At 37.7% G+C, this 19,237-nt stretch overlaps 1 protein-coding gene across 11 annotated transcripts in view; it reads left to right on the forward strand.

Annotated features, from left to right (window-relative positions):
* Positions 1-19,237, forward strand: part of LOC148854042 (ARM repeat superfamily protein) — a 50,343-nt gene that overhangs the window by 10,956 nt on the left and 20,150 nt on the right. For all 11 annotated transcript variants that reach the window (XR_016112829.1, XM_088984077.1, XM_088984080.1 and 8 more), the window contains 12 exons: positions 1,728-1,874; positions 6,337-6,397; positions 7,921-8,243; positions 8,811-8,942; positions 9,158-9,277; positions 9,580-9,666; positions 10,200-10,328; positions 10,545-10,665; positions 10,765-10,890; positions 11,307-11,441; positions 13,075-13,226; positions 13,439-13,579. Coding sequence is in view for 10 of the 11 variants with exons in the window: in XM_088984077.1 (XP_088840203.1) it covers positions 1,728-1,874; positions 6,337-6,397; positions 7,921-8,243; positions 8,811-8,942; positions 9,158-9,277; positions 9,580-9,666; positions 10,200-10,328; positions 10,545-10,665; positions 10,765-10,890; positions 11,307-11,441; positions 13,075-13,226; positions 13,439-13,579 (1,674 nt within the window). In the remaining variant the exon portion in view is untranslated. The remainder of the gene's footprint in view (positions 1-1,727; positions 1,875-6,336; positions 6,398-7,920; positions 8,244-8,810; positions 8,943-9,157; positions 9,278-9,579; positions 9,667-10,199; positions 10,329-10,544; positions 10,666-10,764; positions 10,891-11,306; positions 11,442-13,074; positions 13,227-13,438; positions 13,580-19,237) is intronic.

The following is a 19,237-nucleotide window of genomic DNA, read 5'->3' on the forward strand; positions in this document are numbered from 1 at the left end:
TTTGAATCCCCCTCCACTTCTAAATGTTAAACTCCCAATTGTTTAGCCAATCTGAGCCCTTGAAAGAGTGCTATTACTTCTGCCCTTAGTGAGCCACCCACTCCTATTGGGTCAGAGAAAAGGGCGAAGGTTCTTCCTTCCACATCTCTAAACACACCCCCAATTCCAGAAGGACCAGGATTGCCTATAGAGCTGCCATCAAAGTTCAATTTCACAGAATGCTGTAAAGGAGGGGTCCAGTCCTCAAGTATGGTAGGAGTGGAGAAACCTGCTACTATGTTCCATTCTCTGGGCAAATGATCTATAGAGAAATCCTTGAAGAGGTCCATAGTTTTCAGCCAATGTATGGCCTTGAAGGTGATGCCTTCTATAAGCTGAAGCAATGTTTTTTCTTGCCCTTGGAAAATCCCTTTTTTTTTTGAGAAGGTAAATTATCATTGTATTAGAATGAATAAACAACGTACAGCAAGATGATGTACTATGGAAACAAAAAAAAACTGTTCTCTCTAACCTTGATCCCCACTTTGCTTTACAAAAAGATTATCCTGTACAAAAAAGGATTCAAAACCTACACCCTTAAACAATCTGTGACCAGACAACCAATAGAACATCTTCCCCACAATTTTCTGAAAAATGGAATCAGCAGAACTTATCTTGCTCTTGAAGATCCGTGCATTTCTTTCTGGTGAAAGACACCAGAATACCACTGCTGGGGTTATATTCCAGATTAATTTTCCTCTTTTATTCAGTCCTTTCTCCCTCCAACCCTTTACAAAGTCCTCTACTGGTCCTGGGCAGCACCTTTGTACTCCTGTTATTTCTCTCTGCCCAAACTTCCCAAATAATGTCTGCTCTCATTGTTCGCCACACTTGAGGGAGGAGTCCACTTACAATCAAAGAGAGAATAGAACCATTCCCAGATATGAGTTACAAAAGGACAGGAGATTAATAGATGATTCACTGTCTCACCAGATGCAATTTCTTTGTTCCCTCTACCCCTTCCCACAAAAAGTCCCTCTGAAGTTTCTCAAAGTTTTTCAGCCACCTTTACTGGAATCTTCAAAAAAGAGAGGTAATAAATTTGTATAAACGTGACAGAACACTTCTAATCAAAGTGATTCTGCCCCCCCAATGAGAGGTATTTTGCTTTCCAGCTCTCCAACCTCTTCTCCATCCTCTCAACAATTGGCCTCCAAAACCCAACTGCAGAAGCTTTAGATCCCACTGGCAAACCCAAATAAAGGAAATGCAACCTTCCAGCTTGGCATTCAAACACCATAGCAAAATGATCCAACCCCTCCCTCCCCACAAACCCCACCCCAATCAACATACTCTTGGCCAGATTTACTTTCAAACCTGTTAGCATTTCAAAATTAGCCAGTATAGCCTAAGGTTCAGCACCTGGTCCACTGAGGCATCCAGGAAAATAAGGGTGTCATCAGTGTACTGAAGATGAGAAATATAGAGATGGCTATATTTTATCTGCCTTGCCATTGTTGATGCCAGAGTCTTAGTGGGACTGGGTATTGGCTTAGATCCTTGTTTCATTTTCTGTCTTGCTTGTTATGTGTTTAGTAATCTAAATCTTTTGAAGGTTCATATATGTCTATTTTCTTATGGTGAATGGAGTTAATTTAATTTATTGGTTTTGCATCAATGTTTCATATTCTTTTTATTTTTGGTGTATGCTTTTTGACAAATTTCTTTAATTGTTCTTCATTCAACAGGTTCTCCAGAATTATGAGGATATTTTACGTAAGAACCATATCTATTTACAGGACAGGAGCAAGCTCAAGAATGCTCTTGTTGGGTTGGTTCGTTGCTTATCACTGTTACCATGTAATAGGAGAACTGTGGATCCATCATATGGAAAAGTACCTCCTACTAAATCTGCTTCTGAATAAATAAATTTATTATCATTCATAAAAAAAAGTACCTCCTAGTAACGATGAAAACTAACTACTACTTTCTGGGTTGCACATTCATCTTTTTCCTTTGTTCTTTTTGTTGTTTTGAGAATGCCATTTTTTTTTTCTTTTCTCATTTGCAAATTGATATTCTAGAACATCTGGGTGCTCAGGTTGATTGTATTACTTGGTGAGTGGCACTTTGGAATTCATATCCTTTTTATTGGCCTTTGTGTTAGTCAATGGTTTTTCTCTTTCCCCTTACAAAGACAAGCATGTATCCTGATGTGTTTCTTTCTCAGAATATGGTCTTTTCTTGGGATGTAGGATTGTGGAGAGGCCTAAGAGAAACTCTTGATGTCATTCGCCTGGCATTTCTTTGATAAGTCCAAATCTGAATATCTGATTGTAGAATTTGATCAAAGAATCCTATTGTTTCTTGTTGAGCAGTACCTCTTAAGACGTGTTTTTTTGGAGGTAAACAGTTGACAATGAATACTTCTGAGACCCTTAAAAGGAGAAGATTTAACTGGCATTTGGCTCATCTTGTACATATGTATTTCGTATTTGAGAAATTTTCTTTTCACCATTTGGATGTAGTTGGACTCCTTCGAGGATGTAGGAAGTCTTTGTAAGGCCTCTTTCTTCTCTTCACCCAAGAAGGGAAATTATTGTAGAAGTGCACATGGGCTGCAATTTTGTGGAAAGTTTGGGAGGAGATGAATGCTATAACATTTAAAGACAAGCCCCGAACTAAAGGAATATCATTGAAAACATCTCTATGAAGGAGGCATATTGGGTAAAAATTGTGAGCATCTTTGCCCCATTTTATAGATGATGCTAGGACCAGCACACCCTCAAATTTGTCCCCTCCAGCCCCTATCCTCATCAAACAAAATTTTGATGGCTGATACTTGGGCAACCCTGGATTTTCAGGCATAGGTGCAGTTTTTAGAAACAGTGAAGGATATATCCTAGTAATTGATTGTTTTTTATTTTTATTTTTTATGCATCATAACTATTTTTTCTGGACCAATAGGTCATGGAGACTCAACAGGGTTTGAATTGTTAGTAGTGTAGCATGGACTAAAACCTGCTAAAACTCTTAATTACTAAGATGTTGTGGTGGAAAGGGACTTGTCAATGGTTGTAGACTCACTTAAAAGCAGCAGTACTGGTTCTTTGACTTACAAATACATTATGAAAGAAAACAACTGGTTAGGGAATTGCTTATTGCATTCAAATCCCTAGGAGATGAACTAACTAGTTGCAGCTAGCCCAATATTAAAAAGAGGTGCTTGGCATAACTCTGATTGTACATTTTTTTATTTTCTTTAATAAAGATTCTGATCACTAATATAAAAATAATTTCAATAGAAACCTAGTTTTCTACTTTGCATTCCCTTTTTTGTTTTTTTTTTCAGTTTGTTTAAAATGGTAAAACCATTACTAGTGTAAGACTTATTTAGGTTATTGAGGACCTTTTTGGAAACCTTATTGAGTTTATTTCCCATTATAAGTAGGTTAAGACTTAAGAGCCATTGTGTGTTAATTAAATTAAACTTAATTATATCATCTTACCTTCTAGTGTGCAAGTTATGAACTCTGTTGTATTAAGTACATATGTAGCAGATGTAGATAAAAAATGGGGTAAAACTACTTTCCTATATATGTTTTAAGTTTTTTTTTTTTTTTTTTTTTTACATATATGCTTTTAATTTCTCAAAAGTTTTGAAGTGGAGATAATCTTATGTTCTATGATGGTTCAACTCGATTTGGTTCACCCTTCTTTACATTTTACAATACAATTATGATTTTGAAAACATTGTTTATGATGTGCATACTTATCACCTTAAGAAAAAGAAAAAAAAAATGAAAAGTGAAATTGGGAGTATTTTTTGGCAGAAGGGAGGCTCAGGTCCTTCAATTTCACAAATTAGAGGATTGGTATCATAATACCCCGCAACTTTTGCTCTTCCAAGCTGGTGTTTGATACAAAATCTTCAGACTGGGCAAAACATTAGGACTCGCACTGTGAAAATAGAAGAGGATTTTAGAGTAGTAATGGGATGAATAAGAGGTGGCAGCAAAGGAAATTTGAACTATAGGAATACCATGAGAGAGATTAAAGCTGCAAAAAGGAATGCGAGCATCACATACTTTTGGCTGCATAGATCAGGAAATGGGTTCCTTGATACCTGGGCTAAAGAGGGTGTACTAGTACTATCCTTGGGGGAATTTATGTTTAAATTGGGGCAGACATCTAAGGCTCTAAGCTCCAATATAACTAAAAGGTTCTGGTGATGATATTACCATCTAAGGCTCTAAAATGTTCTGTATTCTCAAAGAACCAAATTTCCTTCAACCGCCACTAATCCTCCCCCTCAAACACCTCCTGCCCAACATCATCTTCATTCCACATTTCTCCTCTCTCCCCTGTTACATTTTTCTTCATCTGCTCTTCCTTTCTACTCCTCTCAAACCTCTCAAACGCTTTTCTAGCAAACTCCTCTCCACCCCAAAAGAATAAACCAAGGCTTTTTCCCCACCTGAGCGCCTCTTTCTACAAATTTTTCTCAAGGTGCAGAGCTTCAATCTTTTCCACCTTTATTAAACTATGGTTGGCATCTCTCCAGGTCATCTCATTCCTTTCACCACAATTTTGTTTTCCTCTTGAGTTCAGTCAACCCTTAGAGATCTTGACCTGAGTAGATCAAGATGTCCCCCCCCTTACTTTCCACCTTGTCCTTTTCTTCTATCTTCCTCTTGCGCCCCACCTCCACCCCAAGTTTTCTAATCACAACTTCCTTAACTAAAGAGTTTTTAGCAGGAGGAGATTATCACCCTTATCTCTAGCAACAACAACTATTTCCCTTTCAATGACACCTTTGACCGCTTTGAAGTTCTCACCCTTCTCTTCCACCTTTCCATCTTCCAATACTCCTCCTTCCAACCGGGGCTCCACACCTGCTTTCTCCTTTGAGTCACACAGCAGATTTGTGACCAGAGGAGAACCGCCAACCCTAGTCGTTCGAGCTTTAACCATCTCAACATCAGAAGACGCATGATTCTCTATTTTTCAGCATCAACACAGTTACCAGGGCCTAGAGAACATTCGAGTGAAAGTGAAACATCGCTTCTGATGTTCTTAAGATCAGTATATTCCTTCATGTCAAGCCAAATAATCTTCTTCCTACCTGATCTGTCGAACTCGAAAGCCATCCAAATCCTGTCCTCCACCTTAATTCTTCAAAGCTTAAGCGGCCTGGATCTGTTTGACGCCCCAACCTTTTGAACCTAAGATGTTTAAAAGAGAGGCCAAACATCATGTTAACCTGTAACCTACCCAGACGGTTCTTTCTTTGAGGCCCAAAAAACTACTTCCTTGAAAAATAGTCCTCACTCAAACCTTCAACAAGTCACGTGGCCCAACTTAAAAAGTTGGAAATATTTTGCGAGCTAACTTCAACTCCCGAGTCCTCTTCCTCCTCAAGTTTATCAATCACATGTCCCTTCGTTTCGCATGGCACATCATCATTTTTAGCAATTAGATGTACCCACCCTTTCATTCGAATAGGCCCCACTCCCTTCACAAAACTTCAAGACTTTACCCTTCTCATTAACTCTTCTCCCCATCGAGCCCCCCCCCCCCCCCCCCCACAAGCATTACATTTTAAAATTCCAGGATTGCCCTCATCTTCAATCTCCTTTCCTTTGTCGAACTGACCTTTCGGCTCCCTAGCTATCTCCTTGAGTGGACGACACCTCTCACCGCCAATCACTCTCCCCAAACCCATGTTATCAACCCACATCAGAGGGTACCACTACGATTCTTAAATTACATAACTCTCCAGCAAATCATAAGGACAAGGGGTGTGCCCCCTTTATCAAAAATAGTTAGGATTGTGCCTCCTTTGTCAAAAATGTGATTTTCCCAAAAATCCCCCTTTTTATTGCATTAATCTTTCTTTGTTGCTTATAAAAAAGAAAGAGTTGGATTGGTCTGTTGTATTGTAGTCTTTCTATGTTATAATTTTAATAAATCCACTTTTGCTACCTATGAAAAAAATATGGGCATTGTGGTGGTCACCTTTCTTTATTTATAATGGCTCTTCACACCTAGAGTTTAGAGCCTAGTGTGCCTGAATCTATCAAAAGACAGTTTTTTTTTTTTTTTTTTCCACCGGCAGTCTCTAATAGGTTCATAAAGCTTGTTTTCATTACCATTGCTTTTATTTTGTTTTGGCGAGTATATTCTCATATAATTTAATTTCTATTTTCTGCACTGCATATTGTTTATATTTGTCATTTTTTGCCTATCAATTTTCTCTTAAACTTTAATGAACTTCCAGACCACTTATTTGCATGGTTTCATTAATTTTAAATTAATATTGTCTACTTCTAATTGTTATGTCCTTTAACATTTCAGAATACTGAAACTCAAGGGTCATTGCATGCATATGAGCTTGAGGTGCCTAAAGAGCATACTGGTATGCAACTATAGCTTCCTTCTACTTTCTTTTACTTTTTAGTTGGTAAGCACTGGGATATATGTATGCTGTTGTATTAAGAGAATACTGAACTGGGTTGTGGCAACTTGAAGTCCATAGTTCTTTCACTTTTCATAATTTATTTTTATGTTTTCTTGGTAACAGTGGAAAATATGTTAAGACAAAAAATGGAGTGTAGACAAGTAGAATGAACCCCCCCTCCAAAAAAAAAAAAAAAAAAGAAAGAAAAAACCACCACACACACACACACAAAAATACACACTAAAGAGATCACAGAACATGCACCTACTCCCACCCTGTGGCTACTGAGCCATGTCAATGCAAGCAATCTTAAAAGGAGTGTCTCGCACAAATAAAGATCCAAAATAGAAAAAGGTTAAGTTTCAACTTCTGAATCCTTATGAACCAAATGCCAAGAGATAACCATGCTGTTGTACCTTCATTGAACCATTTTCTTTTGTCTAGGAATTTTGTTGAGTAACTTCTTTCTCCATGCTGCTCATTTGACAGGAAAGCCACTGATGTCCACATTATCCCTTTTTGCTATGAAGTCAACATGATTTGAATTAGTGTTACTTGTATTGGTTATGTTTCCTAGATATAGGAAGGACATGGCTGCATATGGTATCGGATATAATATTTACACTAAAAATTGAATTATCCAACATGATCTGACACCCTTGTACAGGGTCCTGGTATCATAGGCCATTTTGACTATTTTCTTTTTTCATCAACTATAGAGTCTCTGTGTGTGTGCTTCCCTACCTGGGGGGGGATCTTTCAGGTAGACATAATGTATTATGCTGGATATAGTTGTCCTTTACAGGCTCAGCTTCTAGACTTATACTTGGAGGTCAGTATCAGATATAATATCGACTTTTCTAGGTTTATCATTTTGTTTTTATGCATTCCTCTGTCCTATTGTTCTTATTCTTTTTGTCTCTAAGTAGTTCACCTTATGGTTGTCTTAGCAGTAAAAAATTATAAAAATAGTGATTGAAGAGAAGGAAGCAAGAAGAATAGACGGATACAAGAAGAAAAGAGTAAGAGAAGAGGGAAAAACAGTTGGTCCACTCTTAAACTTTATATATTTAGCTCTTTAAATGTGATGAAATTACATCAATGCCCTTGTTAAGTAATAATAAGAAAAACATACATAGCTTTTCTACTGATTCCTACAGATTGCTCAACATTTGTTCCCGTTGCATTGAAGTTTCTCCAGTAATAGAAGTAATTTTACTGCTGTCTGTCACTCCTGCCCTTTAACTCTTGGCCTTAGTTATTTGTATCCTTGAATGTTAGAAGCAGTGCAGCATGTCTTTTATGTTTTAATTGTCTTGCACTAGTTATTGTTAGTCTTTTATAATCTTAAAGGGAAAACTTTATATTGGTTTGTCATTTAACTTCCAGTTTGATTTTGTGTTTCATTCCATATTCCATTTTTTCTTTGAAAATAAGATACCAATGTTTGATTGCATCATTCGCTTTTCCTCTTTGTGCAGATCTCTCTTCCATCATTAAGAGACTAGAAGATATTTTGCCTATCTTGGTCAACTGTTTCCAAGATTTCATTCTATTAGTTCACCCAATGTCATCTCTTGATTCCCAGTCATTTGATTGCATGCTATACTTACTTCAGAGCATAGATCTTTCAGTGAAGTTTTTTCTTTATGGGATTGATAAGCATCAAACAGATTTTGGAGTAACAAAGCCTACATATAATGAGAAGGATATGCCGAGGTGGGGAGAGATTGCAACACCAGTGTTTTTGAGGAAATTTTTGGAAGTGTTTCCCCTTAACCAACTTCATAACACTTCAGGAAAAGTGGGTGAATTTCTTTTTCTGAGACTGCTTTATTATTTTTGCAATTTGCATTTGGGTTGCTAATTTCTGTTTAATTGTAACCCAACACATAGGATTTATATGCACTTTCAACAATTTCTGTATATTCCAAAGTCCAAAGCTATCTGCATCCATTTAGTAATACTCAGACGTCTCCCTCCATCTCTACCTACTCATAACCCAAGGAAAATATCATTCTGATTCCCAAATTGGCATGAAAATTTCTACTCTAGTGAAGCCTTTATCACCTATCCAGCTAGTAAACACCAATGAAATCCCCCTTTTTTAAACATCTGTTATTATTGGCAGTCTTTTTTGCTTGTTGCTTTGTCTATTCAGGCATTTTAGTTTTACCCTTGTATTGGAATTGATGATTAGACCTCTCTCTCAGTGGTCAGTGCTGCTAACTTATTCTTCTAATACTGGTAACTTATTAAAACTTCTTCTGTTGGGTCATGAATGCACTCACATGTAATATTGGCAAGTTTGATATGTGTACCATTTCTATAGTGACACAATTGCTTTGATAATTCTTTTGCCTCATGGCAGGATGAAGACAAATTCTTTATCTTGAACATTGAGATTACAGAAATCTTTCTGCATGCTAATGAATGGATCTTTACTTCTGCCATTTTAATGGAAAGGTTCCTGGAATTTATAGAAAATCTGCTGTCTGGGAAGGTCTGCTACTTACGCTTCTACTTTCCTGTTAAAGTCATGGCATTACATGCTTGTCAGTTAAAAAACAATTGTTTTTTCTTTTAATAAATTTTCCTTTGCTATAAAAATAATAGTGATTACATCACTGTTACTAGTTATACCCATTCTCACTGTTTTAACCTTGTTTATTCATCTTACACATTGATTTAATGATATTATATAATATTATTTTGCAGATTCGCTTTAATTCAAGGTCTGGTAAAGCACTGCAAGAAAAACATTTAACTTCACTACTTCCATTTATTCCAAGGCTTGTATCACTAGTGGCAAACACTTGGAAGTCGCGCCTTCTACAGGTTTGGCTTCTTTATCCAGAATTCATTCTTCTTAAAATCTGGACTTCTTGATGACATTGAGTATTGAATATGACATCTTCATTTCTTTTAAAGGAAATGACACTGCCAGGTTCCAGCAATTAATTGGGTGTTAATCTTTTTATCTGTAGCATATTCTTTTAGATTTGATAATCAATATGTATTTGCATCACATTCCTGTCATTTTATTCTTGATCTTCATTTTCAATTTTCTTGAAGTTCCCTTTGAAAACATATACATATTTGAAGATACAATTAAAGTTATTAAACGCTTTCCGCTGCAGGCATTTACTATGGCATTCAAGGATTGTAAACCAGAGTCTACATTGAATTTGTCTTTCCTTTCTGCAATAGAAGAAATGCTACTTCCTGTAAACTCCCTCTCCTATACTTTTTAAAGAAATGATTTCTCTTAGCTTCCTTACAACTCATAGGAGGTGAATATACCATGAAAGTATGAATCTTACTTTCCTTTAGGGCCCGTTTGGTTCACAGGAATAGGGGTCTGGAATTGGAATAGGAATGGGCCATTCCGATTCCAACTGTTTGGTTGGGCAGAATTAGAATCCCATTCCCATTCCTGGTGGAATGGCATTCCCCCATTTGAGATAATGGCCATTCCCTCCCTCTCCCTTGGGAATGAAATTCCATTCCAGCTGATTTCAATTCCCATTCTGATTCCAATCTGAACCAAACAGACTATGGGAATAGACCATTTTGGTTCTGATTCTGACGGATTTTGATTCCGATTCCAATTCCAATCGTGAACGAAACGGACCTTTAGCCTTTTCTTCTATTTTTCTATATGAGAATCATTGAACTGTTTGGCATGTAAACCAGTGACAACATATAGAATATGTGTATGTTTCCATCACTTACTTTTTTCTTTCCTTCCACTACAAAGTCAAAGAGGCAGGGCATACTGTTATTAGATGTAAGTGAACCAGAGATATTAGACCATCAGATTACTTGGATACGCGAGCTTCCAGTTTTGCTGGTTCGTCTGGGTGATACACTGTCTTCATTGTCTAAGGTTTGCATTTACATTACAACATTAATTTCAATGTTTCAATTGGGCAATGTAGCCCTTTATCTTCCTAGATACATGTGCATTTTGAATTGCTGAATCTGGCTGGAAAGATTGAGGGACGATGTCTTTTTTTGTTGCAGATTTTTTTTCACTTCATTTTTAGTTCATAAATAAATCGTTTTTTTCCTTTTAGTATTGAATGCAAAATGTTCTTTGTAGGTTATATTGCATCTTCTACTTCGCCTTGGACAATATGCTCCTATGAACTCCTCCCTTGCTTGGGAATATGATATCATGCAACATACATTAGGAGAATTCTATAGTACGTGTCTAGATGATGGTAAGATCAAAGCAATAAACTAGGTCAATTATTATATGCATCATATAAGTGAGTTTTTCTTGCCTTCTTGCCTTATTGGTTAGACTTCTCTTTTTGCAGGAAGCATATTATATGGTCCTTTCATGAAGCTCCCCAAAGACTGTCAGGAACTTTCTGTTTGTTGTCTATATTACTTCTCCAGTTTGGATTCACTTTTGCTTAGATCATTAGTATATTGCTGTTTGTGTAAGTATTAGCTGTCTTTTGATCCACTCTGTTTCCACATAGATTTGGTGTACTATGTTTCTCTTTTCTTCCATGGCCTTCTTTGATAAAATATTATATACGTGTCAAACAGTGTTTTTTATTTGGATATTTTCTTTTATGTTCCATTTCTTTAATAGAATTTCTGTCCCTTGTTATTGTCAATAAAAACATGTAAAAATAGAAAAAAATTCTACAAAACATGTTCCATCAAACAGTATGTTGATGCTCTACAAATTGCGGGGACTTTCTTAGTTTCTTATTACTAATCTAGTTAGTTTATTTAACTTCATTTCTAGCTGCCTCTTTTACTTTTGGTTCCCTTTCTGCAAGACTATCATTTGCTTGCTTATGGTTTGTTTTTGTATTCTCATTGCTTCAATGCCACTTCATTGCAGGTGATAATTTGGAACCATCTGTATTGTTTCGAATTATAGAGGTTCTCCACTCAGCTTATAAAATTGGACATCTCCAGCTCGTGGATTTAATCAGTTTCTTTGTCACCTTAGTTGCACGTTGGAAGGCTTTGCCTGGTAATTTGAATCCGTTTTTGTGGCATGGTTCTAAATTTCAAAATTGCTAGAAATATTCTCTTTGCTTTGGGTGTATATTGATTCCTTACAAATATCACCAATTTATTAGCAGATTAGGGAAAATTGAGGAAAGATTGGGCAAGCATGGTTGAAGCATAATTTTTCACAGTTCGGAAAATATGGAAAATGGGGATATATTTTTAACTATCACTTGATATCTTGAAGCATGTGCAAAAATAATGGAAAATGTTAAAAGGTTAGGGAAGGAATGAAACTTTTAATGAAACTCCAAAAATCAAAATGTATCCTGGGATCCTGCATGGTGACTGCCAATGTTTTGGAGTATGACCCCTCCAACGGGATGGTCAAATTTAACTTTGTTGGATGCTGTTTTGGGAACCTGGGGCCATCAGAAGTGGAAGGGTCTTTTAGAGATTATGAGGATCAGATTTTGCTGCTATGCCCATGATCATAGTTACCCTTTTTTTTGGTTTTTTCATTTTGAGTCTGGGTTTGTAGTTCATAATTTTCCAGTCATAAAAGAATCCAGCTGATGAAGGGTAGGCAGCTTAAGTTTTTTTTTTTTTTTTTTTTGAAATTGAAGGTAAAAGAAGAAAGGGATATAGTGGTAGTGTTCTTTGGTTGACTTGCCACTTGTAGATGCACCACATATCTTGCCTTAATCAGATTGTTTGATTGGAAAAAGAAAATTCAATCATTAACATAAAGAAATTTTGAAGAAAAGTGATTGGCCAAAGAGTTGCGAAGCCAGCTATGTTGTATGGAGCAGAGTATTTGGCAGTCAAGAGACAACATGTCTAGAAAATGAATGTGGCAGAAATGTGAATGCTAAGATGGATGAGTGGAAAAACTAGAAAGGATAAGATTAGGAATGACACTATTCGTGGGAACCTAGGAGTAGCTCCAATGGGTGATAAAATGAGAGAGTACACTAAGATGGCTTGTGCACGCTCATAGTAGTCCACCAACTGCAGCAGTTAGAAGAAGTGATTTGTTACACATTGAAGGGGCTAGAAGTGTTTTGGGTAGACCAAAAAGGACACGAGTATAAGTAGTAAGAAATTATTTAAGCACTAATAATTTAGCAGTGGATATGGCTTTAAATAGAATGGACTGGCGAGACAGGATTCGTGTTGCCAACTCCATATAGTTGGGATAAGGCATAGATGATGGTGATGATGAGAAATTGAAGAAAAGTACCATTAATTGGGTTTTGCCTCTAAAATTGAGCTTTTTAACTTGTAGATTGCCAGATTGATTAGTTTTAGTGAGAAGGACACATGGAGTAGCCGATTCAAGAGTATGGTTAACAAATCTAAGTCCCTAGTTAGCAAAGTCTCCCATTTTTGCCAGAACCTGAAAAAATGCACATAAAATTTTTAAAATATCTGTGATATTTCACAACACTTGATGCATATATTGGCATTCATTGGGAAAATTACTGAAGTTTTCTTTTGTTTGAGATTTGTAAAACCCATGATGTTTTGCCATGTAAATACTCTCATCTGAAGCAACAACATAACCATTTCCAAATGTCTTGGTGAACCAAATATGATAATTGCAGAGTTTAAAAAATTTTATATACCTTAACTCCAAGTTGAAACCTTTGCAGGAAGGCTTTATGCTCATGTGGAGAATGGTAAAAAGATATCAAACCACGAAACTTTTAAGGCCATAACTGGTGCAGTCTGCTCTTGTCTCCGTCAGATGGGTGATGATGCTCTAATATTTCAAATAGTGCAGAGAGTTATACTTGATGAAATAGTGAGCTAACTGTGCTATCTGTAATTTATATTGCTTCATTCCATTTTTCTTATATACATCATGCTCTTAATCATCATACTTGAGAGAGCACTTTTTAAGCACAAGATTTTTCCACTTAGTTTACTCATTTTGCATATCAGATACTTCATTTTCCGGTGGGGATTATTTCTACTGCAATTTGGGATCTCTAATGGTGCTCTTTTTTTCCTCAGCCCCTCAATCCACCTATTGACAACCTGTGTGGAATGCTAAGGTTGCTTGTTATACTGGACTCCAGACCAACGAAACTTTCAGAGCAAAGTATAATCATTCTAAGCAATTCCATTTCAGAATACTTGATTGATGCTGCTTCTGTAAGTGTTATCTCGTCACCTATAATCTCTAGTTATACAGTAGGTTTTCAATTGTGTTGCTGCCTTGCATGCAAAGTCTTTTTCTTAAACAGGAGCATATTCCCTCAACTCCTCTCTGTGGGGCTCATGCTGGCAATATAGTAATTCTTACCTAGACCTCCATTAGATTTTCATAATGCAAATGAAGGTTATTCTAATTTTAGTTTGTGAAAAAATTACCTCCAGATTTCTTTCTGATTGGCCACATCTTGGTGCTTGTGCATAATGTCACCAGCATATCTACAAGAACAGGATGACCAAAATAAACTAACAAAAAAGGGGGTAAACAATTCCACACTTCAAAATTTCTGTTAATTCCCCCCACAGTATTCTGCTCAAGGTTCTTCTTCCCTTTTAGAGAATAAAACCTATTCAAGGACCTCACTTAACAGCTTAAGCTTTTAGGTTCAATGGTTCTTTGAGATGGTATCAGAGCCACTTTGACCAAGTGGTCTAGCGTTCGATTCTCATCACCCCCATTATAATTAATTAAGTTTCAGCACAAAGTATGGGTGGGCCTGTGCTGTCCATGCTTCAAGCCCAATGGGCTTTCGTGTGAGGGGGCATGTTAGAGAATAAAACCTATTCAAGGACCTCACTTAACAGCTTGAGCTTTTAAGTTCAATGGTTCTTTGAGATTCCCAATCAATTGTGTAAATGTATTGTCTAATTTTGAGCAAATAGAATTTTCTTGTATGCTAGACCAGGTGATTGTTGCATCCTAACTCCTAAGCAGGATTTCCTTCAGCAATCAGTTGTTTATAAATGTGTTGAACTTTCTAATGCTTGCTGTGATTCTAGAGGTCCCCCCTTTCTTTTCTTCACAAAATCTTATTGGAGTCCCCAATTCTTCATGACGCTCTAATGAGTAGTTGATGTTTCTCTTGCCCCCGAGAATGCGAAGACAATATTGGTAATACTGTGATAATGAAAATGTGAGGAGTGTTAGTTAAGGATGTGAATGGATTAAAGGAGAGATTAGAGTTTTTGCATTGTTGCCTGGTTGGGATATTTCTCGAAGCTGATCCCGATGTAAGCGATGTAGAAGATTCTGTGTTTAGAGAATGGCAAGGAAGGGGTTTAGAGAAAGTGCAAAGATTGGGGGCTTGTACATTCTTGTTTAGCTTGAGGAGAAAACGTGATATGGAAAGGGTTTTGGAATGAGAAAAGGAAGGGTCATCAGGTCGGTAGAGCTATGGGTGGATAGGTGGAGTCCAGACTTTGGGCAACTGTCAAAGGAGAGAGACGAAGTATGGATTGACGTTTACGTCATTCCATTGCATGCTTGGAGCATAGAGACCTTCAGAGTCATTGGAAATGCTTGTGGCAAGTTCAGATGTATCGACTTTAGAAATTGCCGGTGGGAGCAAATCCAATTTTCCAAGATCTTCGTGCAAATATAGAATGCTTGGTTGATTCCAACGTTGTTGGACCTTTTTACGTTGGAGAAGTTTACCAATTGGGGATTGCAGTTGTGGGGAGGGATTAGTGCATAAACCAGAGATGCTTCACTGGAGGAGATATAACAGAAAGAAATATTTTGGAAAGAGAGGAGAAAAAGAAGAAGAAGGGAAGGGAACAGTTGTAGTTCACAGGAGAACAACCAAAAGAGGAAGTGGAAGAAAATGAAAGGGTACAGATGAGTAGGGGTAAAAAGGGATATAACATTGGGGGATCCTAGTTGAATATAGAGGGTAAAGGTGGAAATTCAAAAGAAAGGGTAAAGTTCAAGTCGATTATTAGAGGTGGGCCCAGGGTTAAGAAAAACATCAAAGTAAAAAGGAGTGAAGATAGATATTTGAAAGAGAGGAATAACATTAAAAATGGGGAAGGGGAAATTAAAGAGACGAAAAGGAAAAGGGATAGTTGTAGTGGTGATGGATCAACTTCCAATAAGCTTGGGGAACATTTGAACAAGGGAGTGGTGCAAGTAATACAACGGATTGGTAGGAAGATGACATTGGATGGTTACGTTTGCTGCACAACAAGATCCATTTATAGAGAAAAAAATTAGAAAAGGGAAGTCAGTTAAGGAACCAGAGAAAGAAAAGAAGATAACAGAAAAGGGGGATTCTCAAGCTAACGTTCAAAAGATTCAGAAGGCACATCCGAAAGGGGAAAGTGACAGTGGTGGCCCGGATTGGACGGAGGAGAGGAGTGAATGAGAATCACAAGGAAGGAGGAGCAGTAGCAAAGGATTTCCGGGTTGAAGAGCCGCACAAAAAAGTGAGAATGAGAGAAGGTGACATAATTGGCGAGATCGAGGAGGCGGTCTCTGGCAAAGCACAAGAAGAGTACAATGAGTCAGGAGACATCAACACGGATCATCAGGAAGGTACTGAGAACCTTGAGATTTCTACAGAAGGAGGTGAGGAGGGAAGGGAGACCTAGGCGAGGAAGGAGTGAGAGGAGCGGATTTTGACGAAAAACAGGGATGGGGATGGTGAAAAAGTAGAAAAAGGGGAGAAGGGAAGGGGTAGTAGGGAGGGACAGCTGGAAAGTGAGGAGTCAATTAAAGGGATTGGAAAGGGGGCGGTGGAAAAGAGTAGGTGGGAGGAAGGTGAGAGAGAAGACACTGGGGAGAGAGAAGAGTAGGGGATTAACCTTGAGGGAAGGGGTGGATAAGAAGAAGCTTAGGACAAGGCCTCTGGAGGAAAAAGGAGAAGAAGGGGATGATGTGCAGGAGGAAATAGAAATCGATGAAACCCATGTACCTCAGAAATCTGCTGATTTGGAGAGAGTGCTTGAGACAGACATAAAGGTGACTAAAATCCTGAGACTTTTTTTCTTAAGAGGAGAGAATTTTGCAAGAAAGCTTTTGGGGAGGTAGAAGGGAAAGAAGAGGAAGAACAAGCATTAAGGGGTCAGGAAGGGGCTGAGGAAGTAGAGGAGATTGAGGAGGAATAAAAAAATGAAAATAAAAAATAAGGGGAAATGAGAACATGCTCATGGAATGTAAGCAGTTTAAGAGATTTCAAAAGAAGGGAGGTTATAAAGAACTTTGTTAGAAGGTACAAAATAGACTTGCTGCTTTTACAAGAAAAAAAAACTGGAAAAAGTCGATAGGAAGATTTTAAGTAAGATATGGAATTCCAGGGACAGGGATTGGGAGGTTCTGGACTTGGAAGGTTTGTCAGGTGGAATTAACTCTATTTGGGATTCTGGGATGTTTTATTGCGAGGTTTTCTGTTTCAGTGGTGCTGGAACATGCTCCTTCAGGTTCAAAGGTCCTTGTCTCTGATGTGTATGGACCTAACTTGGATAGAGATAGGGGGTTATTATGGGAGGAATTGGAGGGATTCCATGAAGCCACAGTAAGCTCATGGCTGATTGGAGGAGACTTTAATGTGGTGAGGTGAATTGGGGAAATTAATGGTGGGAGGGATAGAAGAATGTCTGTGGCAATGTGGTCTTTTAGAGATTTTATCAGTAGAAATGAATTAGAAGAGCTGGTGCCAGTAGGGTCTAAGTTCACATGGTCAAATGGGCAGGACTCAACCAATTCTTAGGAGAGTGGATAGATTTCTGCTGAATGGGGATTTGGACCAGATGGTGGAGAGTCTGAAAAAGAAGGGCTATCAGTTTTTTTATTTTATTTTTTGGATCAATAACAAGTAAACTTTATTAGAAGAAAGAGCCAAGTACAATGCAGAGGGGGGTATCGGTTTCCTAGTAGAGGCCCCCTTTGCTTGTCAGATGAGGAACCTATTACCTGCTGGTGCGCTGCAGCTTCATTAGAAGTATTTGTGTCTACTTTTTCAACCTTTTTCAGCATGGCTGGGTGGGATCCTAGAGGTACTGAGATCTTTGGCTGCTGGCTGAGGGTGCAAGGCAGCATCAAAGCAAAAATAATATGGAGCTGTGTTCCTTTTGCTATATGCTGGGAGGTTTGGAAGGGAAAGAAGGTAGAGAATTTTCGAGGACAAAATGAGAAGCAATAGAAATTTGGGGGCTGTCATCAGTTCAAGGATCGTTGGTTGGGTTTTTGTTTTGCCAGAATTTGAAGGCTTAAGTAAAGCAAATTTCGGAGCTGATTTTTGGAACACTTCGAGTGTTCCAAGTCTATCTGTGATCTTTTTGTTTCTTCTTTGGGCCTTTCTTGTAAGCGATGGGGTGACTCCTTGTCACCAGAACATTGTATCTTCCTGTTTGATTGAATGAAAATTTTTTCTTCATTGATCTTCAAAAAACAAAAAACAAAAAAAAAACCTAAGGCTCCTCCCATAGGCCTCTCATGTAGGAGGTAGGTCCATAAATGTTGGTTAAAATCCATACAAACCCGTCTTCTTTGTTCTTATGTCTTATCAACAAAGAGAAGCACCTGCCAGTTCCTCTAAAATTTCAAATATGCTGTCTTCCTATATTGTTATAATTCCCCCTAAAGATCCATTGATGGTAATGGATTCATTCTTTTATTTCTTCACACATGCTTTCTTTTTTTTTTTAGACAAGTTAACTGAATCTCATTAAAACGAAAAAGAGGTACACAAGCAGGTGCACATGACAAATAGGAGTAAACCCCTATTAAGGGTGGATTCGAGCTAAGTCGAGCTGGTTACTTGGCTATTTGAGCTCGGCTTGCAGAAATATTGTTTGGCTCGAGCTTGCGCTCGGTTGGAGCTAGATACTTGAGCTCGAGCTCGACTCAGTTCAAAATCTCACAAGTTCGAGCTTGAGGTCAACTGCAAGCCAAGCTTTTTCTAAAATAATTGTACATATAAAAAGTATAAACTATTATAGAAAATAAAAATATTATATATATATAATATTATATACAATAAAAATTATCTATTTATTATACTAGGCTTGATTAGGCTTGCGAGCCTTACGAGCCAAGCTTCAATGGGCTTGAACTCGGCTCGATTAGCAAACAAGCCTGTATATCGGACTTGAGCTCGGCTCAAAGCTCGATTTAAACCGAGTCGAGCTGAGCTCGAATAACTCGTGAGAATCTCGACTCGTGGCCACTCCTAACCCCTATAGATTACATAGGAGGAATCCTTTCATTGTACAAGTCCTCTAAGAGGCACCTATTTTTGTTCACCTATGCTTTCTATTACCTGTTTCTTCCAATTTTGTTTCTTGGAGCATGACATCATCTTGTGCTCCTGAGAAAGTCTTTTAGGCTTAGTTTGGAAAGAGTACAAATACAAATATGTACAATACAAAAACATACAGTTGGAAATTACACCTATGGTAATTCAGATAATGTAAGAAAAGAAGAAAGAGAGAAAGAGAAAGAAGAAGAAAGAAGTTTCAGCAATAGGTTGTGGAAGAAGAAAAGGGGAGAGGAAAGAAGAATTCGAACCTCTCTCTCTAGCCCCCTTTCATCACTTCTATTAATAATTCTGAGTACAATTACTTGGATGCCCTTAATGGGCAGCCAGCACTAAAGAAATAATTAAAGAAAATAAAAGAAGGCCCATAACTAAGAAACATAACTTTTAAATACTACTTAAAAGAAATAAAGAACACTTAGGCCCATTTGGCCCATTCTCACTACACTCCCCCTCAATCTGAGCATAGATGTCAATCATGCCCAGCTTGCTTACATAATGTCGAAGCTTTGCCTTTGGGACTCCCTGAGTTAGAAAATTTGCTAGCTGCTCTTCGATGCAA

The sequence above is a fragment of the Nelumbo lutea genome, chromosome 4 (assembly GCF_056320005.1).
Source record: "Nelumbo lutea isolate HS-2025 chromosome 4, American lotus-T2T, whole genome shotgun sequence".
Taxonomy (NCBI): Eukaryota; Viridiplantae; Streptophyta; class Magnoliopsida; order Proteales; family Nelumbonaceae; genus Nelumbo; species Nelumbo lutea.